We start from the raw sequence: 11,709 nt of genomic DNA, 5'->3' as shown, positions 1-11,709 counted from the left end.
GGTTTGAGGTGGTGGGCACAGTGCACAGGACATGGTTAGAGCTAACTCTGCTTTTTCTGTAATGCCAATATTCCATCTGAAGGCAGCATGCCATGAAAGCGTGGCCCCACTGCACAGACACCAGTGACTCTGTTTGTAGCAGCTCCTGTTAAATGCAGCCATGGGTTAATATGGAACTAAGCCTCAGCAGCAGGAATTTGTGAACAGCTCGGAAAATACCGAAACAACTGCAAGGTGCTGACCTTAAACCCGTGTTCCTTTAACTTCTGGTGGCTGTTTGTGTCCCTGCAAACCCAAATTCACTCTCTGGCTAGCGGTAATTTCTGAGGGGCAGGAAGCCATTGGGTAACGTGTTCTCTGGCTGCAGGCACCATGTGCAGAGAAGTTTTAAAAGCACCAAATCACAGAGGGTAAAACACTGCTGCAAACAAAGCTCTTCCAATGTTTCTCACATTAATGATGCAGAGACCTGGAGCTTTGTGTTTAACTTCATGGATCACAGCAGGAACTGCAGTTCTGTGTTTAACCTTCTTCCAGGTAACCAAACCCTTCACTGGGACCAAGCTGATTTTAGGGGTTTTGTCAGGGGGAGGGGAAGGTTCCAACTTTTATAGAATTTAATAATCAGCTTTCTTTTGTTATTATTATTCTGTGAAGGATTTTTTTTTTTTTTTTTGAGAACCTAATGAATTTGGGGAAGATTTAATGCTCGCAAAAATTCCAATTAATGCAGAGAAAACACTACTGCCTTTGTCCTTTATTCTGTCTGTGCCCATTGAGATGGAAGAGCTTGGGGCTTCAGCAGCACGGGTGGGTGTTTGGCTGCTGTGACAGATTCCTGCCTCAGAGCAGATGCACTTTGCTGCAGTTTAACCACGCTGAGGTGGCTCTGCTGAGCTGGTTTGAAGGATGATAAAAGAGAGGCCAGAGGTTGTCATTCAGCCATGAAGAATACTCAGGATACATGTAATCACAGCAATCAGCTATCTGCTTTTGACTTGTTATTTAATAATCAGTTGAAATGCAAAAAAAACCCAAAGGAATTAAAATATTCTGCAACAGGGTGCATGTGTGACATGGCAAATTACCTCAGTTTTAAAAGGACACGTCTGGAAGAGTTGAAGCTTCTGTCTTTTTCTCTATTCCTCATTTGGATTTCAGCCACTTGTGAAATTTCACAGATAATGCTTTATATTAAAGACTTGCTGTACCCAAAAACCTCTGGTGAAACTGGGACTGAAAGGCAGTGTGTGCACAGGATCAGACACATTATAGAGATCTGAGGGGGCATTTCTTACTGTTTACAGTGGCTTGAGCTTTGCATAACAAATAGAACCTGTTAATTAGAGACTTTAAAAGAGATTTTTCAGTTATGCATATTTGATACAAATTTCTAGTTCAGAACAGAGCCTTCAGTTTGACTCAAAGTCAAAAATCTCTAAGTCTTTTGGATATATGCAGAGGGAAATCCAAAGTAATTATTTACACATTACATTCTAATAGGTTTTTTCCGAGAAACAAATCTAAATTCCTCTATCTTGCTCATTCTGCTTTCCAGTGTTATCACAACTCTATACCCGATCTGAATTTTTTTGTAGCAACATTGGACAACTGTAATAACACACCTAACACCAATCAGCCAAAAGAATCTATTGAACTGGATTCAATTATACTGATGAACTGCTCTGGTTACTTTTTGCACAGATAATATGAAACTGAGGCTAAGATCAACAAGGCTTGCAAAAATAAACTGGCTTAAGCTGAGAATAGAAAATATACCTGAAAAACAAGTTTCAGGTTTGCATATTTGCAATACCTGAAACCTGACTCTGAGAATGATGCACCACCACTATCTGAAAAGAGGAAAATGCTGGGTAGAGCACACTTCTGGTCAAAATGACTCAAATTTACTGCTGCATTCACAATTAGCTCCCAAAAAAAAAAAATGAGCCACAGAACAAGAATTTGGTCATGGGCATTTTCAGCAAGTATTTCTGAATAGCAAAGCCCAGTGCAGCAAGCAGGTCTCAGACTCCAGCTGGTGTTTCCCTGCTCTTGCCTTTCCCTCTTTCACATCAAAAGAAATGCTTTCTCCTTGGCCTAGCTTTCATCTGAAAGCTATTGAATTTATTGAGCTCTTGGTGAGGTTCTCTGCTGATTTCGATTTGGGCTGGCTCAAAGCAGAGCCCCACAGAGGCAGATCCCCAAGGAGAGGTCTGGTTTCAACCCTGCAGGACCAGCACTCCTTTTGCTCTTCCTCTCCAATTTTCCACTCTAAGAACAGTAATTATACGGATAAATTGTGAAAAACAAAACATACTTGCCCTGTCTGATTTATACGTTGTTTTCAGTCAGCAGACTCCGGGTCGGACTGTGAGCTTGGCGAGAGGTGAGTGTGGCTTCATTCTCTCACCCAGGCTCTTTCAGGGGTGCTGTGCTCCTGCCTGGCACACCAGCACAGCTGAGGAATGAGGACTTTCAGGAAAAGGCCACTTAGGGTTGGTTTTTTTTTTCCAAAAGAGGAAATAGAGGCTGGCAACCCTTTGGGTTTTCAGCAAAAATGCTGGTGGAGGGCGCCAGTGTTGAAAGGCAAACAAGTGGAATTCTGCTTCTTGCATTGTCTGCATTGCTCCCATCCACACAGAGAAATTTTTAATGGGCTCCCTTTATGGAAGAAAACTTCTCAATCTTCTACTTACTGATAGTGCTTATCTTTGTGTTGGTAGATGTGCTGGGGTGGGTACAGCAGCCCCCTCACGCTGGACTGGGAGTCCTTTTTATTCTTTCCTTTTTAGGTGTGTTGGACAGAGCGATGAAAACTTTAGCAGCTGGTATGTGTGGTAAGTCTCAGATCTGCTTTAAGGGGAAAAACTGGCAAATAATATTCTTTGATGGATATATGGAGAGAAAGGCATTAAGAGAGACTGATAGCTAGAGAGCATTGCTCCTGGGCTGTCCCTGTGTTCTGTCTTTACAAACTAATGGAAATCATTTATCCATATCCTCCTCACTGTATGCTGACAACTGAGCTGGGAAAAAATGATGGATTGTGTCAGGGAGAAATGTTTGAATTTCCAGCCAGCACTGGCTGCTGAGCATTCAGGAGTGAGACATTGGTTTCTGGGGACTTTGATCATGTCCAGTGTGCTGGTGGGGAAACACAACATTTAAGGGCTATTTGCAAAAAGATGTTAATGAATATGTTAATTTGAAGACATGCAGCCATCTGTCGGTGCTGCCCACAGATGGTGACAGTGCTGTTCCTCCCCTGCTGCCTCTGCCTCAGGTTCCTGGTGTTGTTTTTCCTGGCCCTGCTCCTGTCCTGCGGGATCTGCTGCTGCCTGCAGTGCTGGCTGAGGGGCCGGAGCCGCCTGCCCCGACGCACCGTGGCTGTCTTTGCCCTCAGCAGCTCCGATGCCTTCTGTGGTTAGTCCTGTCCCTGCTGCAAGGTCCTGCTGGCCCTGGTGGCCTTCCTGTGGCCCATCCATAACCCAGTAAAAAGCAGCCAGGCTTGGGAGCTGGGATGCAGCCTGGGGCTGTATTGATGGTGAACAGTAGAGTGCCCAGTTCTGGCATCTTGTCCATGTGTCCCAAAGGTGCCTACCTGGGGCTTGACCAGGCAAACACTGGAGGTGTGTGAGACATTCTCCTCGGTACCAGGCCACTCAGTGGTCCAAGACATTGGGGCAGCCACAGGCTCTGGGGTCAGGCAGCCCTTTCCAGCGTGTGTCGTTCATTTCTCACTCAGGTAAAACTGTACTGGTCTAACTCGAGCAACCCCAGTATAGCTGAACTGGCTAACACACCCTGATCTGTCAAAAGATTGTCCTGGTGGGTGCTGTTCCTTATTGAGGCAGCCACCCTCAATATTCCCCCAGGAGCACCCAGATTTTGAGGACTGGGCTGTAATGACTGTGTAGCAACCAGAACTGATCTGGAGTACGGCAAGCAGCATCAGCAGGCTGAGCCAGACAACATCCCTCCAAGAAAAATAAAGCTAATCCTGTCATTAGGCTAAGCCCTTCCCAGAGGACATATTACCTGCTTGCTGGGTGGTCACAGACAGTGTCTCCACAGGGAGGACCCACCCAAACCCACCCAAATTCCTCTGTCCCAACTTCTTGTATCTGTAGTTTGTGGTGAAAGACTTTGTGATGCCATCCTTCAAAAATTACATCGGTGCCTTTCTTGTTTCCAAGTGGTTTGGCAGCTCCTCCTGGGCTCACCCCTCTCCCTCCCACACTTGCCCTTCACGCCTGTCTGCTGTACAGTGGTGACTTTGCTTTTTCCCCAGCTGCTGAAGCACCTCCGTGCCCATTCTCCGGATCCCTGAGCTCCTGCAGGACTGCAGAGATTTCCTCTTCTCCTGCCTCATGCTTCAGCCTCGGGACAACTGAATTGCCTCCATCTTATGAGGATGTTATGAAGGAAAACAAGGTCTAGACACCACATGTTGGCTTTCAGGGATCCTGCTTGGTTCATCAGAGATCTTCTATCGTGCCAAAGGAGTGTGAGATCAAATCAGCCTTTTCCACAGGTCGGCCGAGAGTCTGAAAAGCTGCACAAATTTCATCTGAACCTGAAAGACGAGACTAAATGCAACAGAATAAATGCCAAAAGTATGTGTTGAATCTGTCACAGGAGTGCAGCTTGACATTTTGATATCTCTGGATTTCAAGAAGCTTCCTCAAAGGCCTGAATGCATTTGGGGTTTCTGGCTCAGCCTCTCGATTTATCTCTCTAAGGCTGCTTGAGCTGGTGCAACCCCATGTATTTTAGGACCAAATGTTGATAAATGACTTGGTAGTTACTTCTCAAGCTTGGGCTGCCTCCTTCACTCGGCACTGTGCCAAGAAACACCCTCTGGCAAAGTCATGTTGTTCTAATACATTGCAATGCAATCATGCCACTCTGTGATGAAGGATCATTTGCCACATTTAAAATATTTAGCACAGCATATCAGATTTGTCTAGTGCAAAAGGCAGCAAATTTATGGCCAGGGAAGAGAAAACAAGAGACAGGGATTATGTAGGAGTAGCAGGAGTAGGAGCTGGTTACAGTGCCTTAAAAAAAAGTGAGTTTGCTCATTTGAGCTGTTCTTAATTTCATGATGACGGTCCTCAGCTAGTCTTCCCCCAGCACTGCAGACCAGAAGACTTTTAATGGCCCAGGATCCATGTGGATGTTCCCCACAGAACTAAATTAGGGGCTTAGGTACTTAATACTTAGCTACAGAAATCTATTAGGATAAAGAATGCCATTTCCTTTGAGGTGATCACTGCAGACAGGATGGAAAAATAAGAAGCCATCTACACTGCCTTGTACCCACACAGGACCATCTCAACCAAAGCCATTCCTCGGAGGTATTAGCCTAACTAGCTCTCAAATTATTGAAGAAAGATGCTGAATTTTCCCCTTAGCTGGATTCCAGATGAAAGCAAAGATTCCCCTTTGTTTGTCATGGGCAGGGCAGGTCACTGAAGGCTGAATTCAGCCTGCCTGGGCTCTCTGCCTCTGCTCTCTCAGTGGCAAGGGCTGGGGGTGCAGTCAGACCTCTCCAGCTGCAGAAGGGAATGTCAGCCCTGGTCCTGTGCTGCCATGGAGCCATGAGCCCAGTTTGGGCTGCTGGGTCCATCTGGGATTAGAATCTCAAAATATTAATGGGAGTCCACAGCCTGCCTCATGGAGCACCTCCCCACCTGTAGAGTGAGGCTAGCACCAGTGCTCAGGAAGGAAACTGGGAAGATAAATGCACTAAAGGTTATCATATTCCCATAATGATTCTATGTAAGTACATTTTTTAGATAAAGAATTGCAACTTATTCTGAGAAAAAATTATTTGCCAAAACCACTGCAAATTATCTCCCTAAAATCTTATTTTAGAAGCAGCTTTAATGTTTGACACTTGTGTGAAAGGAAATAAATGTCACTTGTAGCCAAATGAATGTTTGTGCCAGCAGGCTAAAATATTACTGGGTTTATTAATAAGGAAAATTAGCAAGTGCAGACTCAGCCAGGGGAGAAATCAAGCACCTTCTGAGTGTCCTTTTGCTGGCTAAACTTAGTAAGAATTGCAGGTAATCAGCACCTCTCAGGATCAGATCTTTCACGTACATAACTGCTTCCACCACTCAACCCCTTCAATTTATGCCCTGAAGCATGAGATTTGATTATGTTTGTCACTGCAGCTTGCATAGCCTGTTAGTGGGCATTAAATCAGCTGTCACTTGATTCCCACCTACACACTGTTAGCTCCAGTGACCCCTTCATGGCAGAGAACTCCACAGGTTGTCTGCATTATGTGCTGCATAAAACATTACTGCCTCCTGCTTATTAATGGCTTGGCTCTAAATAAATTGCTGCCTTTGATTTCACTGAATGTCACCTTTCTAATCAGATGGCTGGAGAGGCTAACAAGCAAGGACTGCTCAGGTTTCAGTGCCTCCAATCCCTCTGCATCCCTCTTTCTCCAGGAGCAGTGATTCCTGAGGTGTAAATCCTTCCCCAGCCACCCAACAGAGGGCAAGCAAGACTTTCAGCACAAAAAACACTCGAGGGAAGGGGTTTGTTCCCCTGCTGCTTGTGTGCATTCAAGTGTGTTCAGTTTCATGTTTGAGGTGCTTTAATTATGCACAAAAGGAATAAAATTTTTCCATCAGAATTGCAACAAGTGGTTCACAGTAAAGTAAGCCAGTGCCTGTCCTGAAGTCAGGCTGCATCTGGAGTCACCAGCGTGGGTGAACCTGTGTGCTGTGGTACCTGTGCAACACCACAGGAGCTTCCAAAAACAGCTGAAAGCCAGAAGGTGTCTGTAAAAAAGAGCTCATGTAGAGCTGCTGTGGGGAGGACATAAACTGATATTGCTGCTGGCTTGGGGTAAGGAAGGGAAGTACCCTGAGAAGGAGCTCAGAGCCCTGATCCTTGACTTCCTGATCAATGGAGTGGAGAAGAAGATGGGTTTCTTTCTTCTATAAAAGCATTTTGGGTGCCCCACCAACCCCTTATTATCTATGGAAGCTGCCTGTCCCAGCTTGCCACCTCTCTCCTGTGTTCTCCAGCAGAACAGACAAGGTTTCTCCAGACCGGTGTTCCCATTCTTACACAAGCAGAGATTTTGCTGGGTAATTGATATTTTTATAAGTACTCAGCTCTTAATGAGGGCAGTTAAAGCAGTTTGGCTGATGTTTCCAGAATTGCAAAGAGAGAAGAACCATTTCCTTATTATTCATCACCTTAGGAGTAGGGTTCACCTTGGAAAAGCACTTGTCCTGCTGTGACTCTCTGGCTGCCACTCATCCTCTGGTTTACACTTCCTGCTGACTTTGACAAGAAATGGCAAACAGCTCTAGAAAAAAGCAGAAAACACTAGAAGGCAGATGTGTTTCTGAGTGAACTTGTCACCAGCAAGACTTGTGGAGGGAAATGGGAGTGGTGCAGAGTTGCCAATTGCTTGGTGACCAAGCAAAGGACAAAGGGAATGTGGTGGGCACAGGGCTGGACTTCCACATCTGCAGATTAAGAGCTGAATAATAAACTCATAAAGCGGCTCTCAGGCAAAAGAGAGCAAAACCAGAGGTAGCTGAGCCATAACAGGGCATCAGTTTGGAATGCCAGGAGGGTTGGACATGAAAGATGGGGAAATAATTTAAATGCTCATTAATTTTTTTTTTTTTTATTGTGATCCAAAATTCTGCATTATGGGCTGTAGACTTCTGTGCAGGGAGGATGAGGACGGGGCTGGGGACAGATGCCCGCTCTCTTTGGGTCACTAGATGGCACAATTCTGGCTCTTTTCTTCCTTGCTCAAAGGCATTTTGCAGCAGGAACCTAGCAACTACAGGAGAAAATAGTTCTCGCTGCCGTAGCGGCGGTTGGACAGAGCATTTCAGTCATTAATCACTTGCCCACAATATTTAACAGATGGAGAAGAACAAACTGCGGGAGTCCAGCCCCAGCTGAGAGAGAAAACCTTGCACTCTTGGTGGAATTTTACTTTTCTCTCCTGGAAAGTTTAGGAAATGACTCTAAGCAGATGTGTCTACGCTGAGACAAAGTCCTCAGCTGCTGCAGATGCATTGCTGCAGGTGTGTCCTGGGGCCTGAGCTTTGTGGCTACCAGCAAAGGTCCAGGCAGCCTCCAAAATCAATCCCCCATGCCCAAGGGTTGGTCCCATTTGTGCTGCTGCCTTTTGTGTGTCCTTGCAGGAGAGCAGTGATTCCCTCCACAGGAGTCAAAGCAGCTCCTGAGCAAAACAAAACAGCTCCTGAGCAAAACCTGGATGCGGGTTAGGGACACACAACACTCAAAGGCAACTGTGCTTATTGTATCCCACTGATGTTACAGCCTGTAAGGAAAACACAGTTCTGCACTGCTGCTGCTGTCTCCTGGAAATAATTGTTCAGATCCACCGAATTCACACCAAAATCAGATGGCAATGTCTGTGAAAAGGCAGGAAATCCATATCCTGGGAAACACTGATGCAGCTGCAGTAGAAGATAGCCTAGTTCACAAGGTCACAGTAAGAGTGGGCACTAATTACAGCTGGAGATGTTAAAAGCCTCATGAGCAAGGCTGATCTGGGCAGGGAGAGGACGAGATGCTGCAGGCAGAAAAGGACAGCCATTGCAGGTGTCATTTTCTAATCTCCCTCACTTGCCTGTATGAAAATGGGAAATCAATAGTTATCTGTAAGGCATGGAATCAACTTAGCAAAGGTCTTACCTAAACACTTTACTGCTTTCCATAACCTGCAGCCAGCCCTGCCAGAGTGCACAGAGATGTCAGGAAGAGGACAACGGGGAGCCCCAGTCCAAGGAAGCACCCTGGGGCAGGCACACAGGCAGGAAAGGTGCTGATCCCTGCTCTCAGCTAAATCCCTGACTCTCCCTGTGCCCCGGGAAATGAAAACAGAGGTGCCCAACCATAGAAAAATGCCCCTTGTAAGCTAGTGAAAATATGGAGAAACCTAAAAATCTGTTGGAATTGATGGATTAAATGTTGGGCCTCAACTCAGCTGGAAATTGCAATTGAGCAAAAAGCCTTGGTAAGCCATCAATGGCCATCAGGAGGGGAAAATCAGTCTATTGCCATTGCTAGTGAGCTGCTGCTGATGGAATGCAGGTAGGTATTAAGGAAATACCTTAATGACCGAGCTCACCTGATACATCTTTAGCCTTAGGGACTGGTTGTGATTTTGAAAGAATAAATAAGTTGTGTTTACTTTCTGGGAGGTTTCTTGCTAATGAATATATAATTAAACGAGAATAGATCTGCATTGTGACCTGATAATGAGCTAATGAGGAGTGAATCCTGCAGTCATGAAACCAGTGTCAGTATTAAATCAAACAGGGATTAACAATTAAATATTAACAGCTGATCAAAACATCAGCTAGACTGTCAGCAGAATTTGAATAATGAAGCAATGCAGTACTGGACTGGTTACAAAACATTAACTTAGCAAAACTAAGAGCTGCTGTGACCTTTTCCTGGTCCTCTTGTGCAGGAGATGGGTCCTCAAAACCTACCATAGAATTTGGCTACAATAGAAGTATGATTAAGGAATTAACTCTTATTCTATACACATACTGAAGAAGAGAGGCTCACAAGTGTTGATGCAATATTCTTGACATACAAAGAATATTTGTACATAAATTCTTTGTGTCTGAAGTGTATTTGAGGAGGATGAGTTAAGGTAGTATTTGTGTTTCCCAAGGAGGAACACAGGGCTGGAGGGGCCAAAGAAACTAATCCTCAGTATTTATCCCTGATCAGGGCACAGACATTCAGTGCCCACTGAGCCACTGCTTGGTGTGACACACACATTGCAAGTCACAAAACAGCTCCCACCACCTTGAAACAAACTGAAGACCATTCAAGATAAAGGCCAAAAATTCTCCTCTATCACTGAACAGGAGAAATCAGTGATCTGAGATTTGTAATTACACCTGCACTTCTTCTCTGCTTAACAAGATATAAATCTTCACAGCAAGAAATAACCTTTGTGCTCAGAAACAGCTAGGGAAAACAACAGCAAGAAGCTGGCAGGCATCCCTGAGTGTTTGTGGGGAGGGATAATGTGCTGGCTGCATAGGCTGGGCAGTTTTTGATGCAGAGTGGATGTTTTTGCTGGGTACCTCCTCCCCAGGAGCAATCTCTGAGCTGGGTGAGCTGGGCTGAGGCTGCCTGCAGCATCTCTCCTCCCCTGGGGAGGCTGAGGGAGCATTTGCCTCTCTGGGCAGGAGCGGGGATGTGGGCAGTGGAGCAGTCACTGAGCACAGCTCTGCCTCTGGGGTGTGTTCACCCTCCATCTCCTTCCCACTGTGTCTCTGAAGGAGCAGGGCAGCAGGGACACAGCCCAGGAAGCAGAGCCAAAAATGTTCCCCGAGTTTCCCTGCCCTGGCAGAGAGAATCAGTAGTGCCAGCTCTCCTGCTCCAAAGACCCACAGAAAACACATTTCTGATGGGGCTGTAAAAAAGTTTAAAAAAAAAACCAAACTGCCAAGTTCTGAATGCAGTTTCCAGCTTCCTGCAATAACAGACCAAAATTCCTGTCACCTCCAGATCTCTTTGTGCATTCTTGGTACAATCTGTGAATTCATCACATCGCTCATAACTCTTGTACTCGTTGTCTCTCAGGACCTTGTAAAAAAGCCTCCATCACCCCTCCTACTGTGTTTACATCTGTTTGATATAGCTCATCTGTTGGCAGTAACCTGCTCCCAGTTTGGCTGACATAAACGTCTGCCAGCCCAACAGCACCAACTCTGCAGGCACCAACTCTGCAGGCACAAACTCTGCAGGCACGAGCCTCCCTTGCCTGGGCAGCAGAGCTGCCACCAGGGCTCTGCTGAGATGGTTGTGCTGTGCCCTGAGCCCTGTGGAGGTGCCAGGGCTCTGCTGAGATGGTTGTGCTGTGCTCTGAGCCCTGTGCAGGTGCCTGGCTCTGCTGAGATGGTTGTGCTGTGCCCTGAGCCCTGTGGAGGTGCCTGGGCCTGCAGCAGAGCCATATGGAGCTGCTGTCGTCCTGTCTGTTCCAGACCCTGGGTGTTTCTCAGCTTGGAGCCATGTCAGGGCTGGGTTATGTTTTGGCCTTGCTGGTCAGCTCTGTGCTGCAGCACAAGGTGCTGCTTCCAGGGGAGCCCATCAGAGGACTCAGCCCTACATCTTCCATCATAGGAGTTATCAGAAGTGCTGCTTGGGATGCAGCTCACTCCAGCCTCAGCCAGCCCATCTCCCTCTGGCCCACGTAAGATAAAGTTTCACTTCATGCTGTCTGGGAGAAGGAAATCCAGCCTCCCCATCAAGCAGCCCATGGAGGAAGCCTCCCTCTGTTAGTGCTTCACACCCAGCTGAGACTCCAGCTTTGTTTCTCCACTGTCCCTAAGCAGATAAATCTCTGTGCTGGGAGATTATTCTCAACCCTCAGTGGCCATGATGTGGTGTGGTGCCCATGGTCAGAAAGGACTGGATTTGGACAGTTCCTATCACCCCTAAGAAAAGTCTGTCTCAGCTTCTCTCTATTAAAGGCATGAAAAATGTTCACATCCATCCTTATGGAACATGTTAAGCCACACAGGGGTTTTCATCTCCCACCCTAGTGAAGATCTGGCTGATGCCCTAACCTCATCCAGCCTGTGGCAGCCTGGATTGCAGCCAGGGACAGCAGTCCTGAACTAGGCTTAAATACCTTTTGATGGAAAGGGACAATAG

The 11,709-nt window shown here is 46.3% G+C and overlaps 1 protein-coding gene across 1 annotated transcript; it reads left to right on the top strand.

Annotated features, from left to right (window-relative positions):
- Positions 1–396: 396 nt before the first annotated feature.
- Positions 397–5,470, top strand: TMEM207 (transmembrane protein 207). The gene is made up of 5 exons (XM_059479515.1): positions 397–537; positions 2,352–2,389; positions 2,796–2,840; positions 3,287–3,426; positions 4,295–5,470. The coding sequence occupies exons 1-5, from the start codon at positions 442–444 to the stop codon at positions 4,441–4,443; spliced, it is 468 nt and encodes a 155-aa protein (XP_059335498.1). The 5' UTR covers positions 397–441; the 3' UTR covers positions 4,444–5,470.
- Positions 5,471–11,709: the final 6,239 nt, after the last annotated feature.

This window comes from Ammospiza nelsoni, chromosome 10 (assembly GCF_027579445.1).
Source record: "Ammospiza nelsoni isolate bAmmNel1 chromosome 10, bAmmNel1.pri, whole genome shotgun sequence".
Taxonomy (NCBI): domain Eukaryota; kingdom Metazoa; phylum Chordata; class Aves; order Passeriformes; family Passerellidae; genus Ammospiza; species Ammospiza nelsoni.
This window is presented reverse-complemented; position numbering and strand designations above follow the sequence as displayed.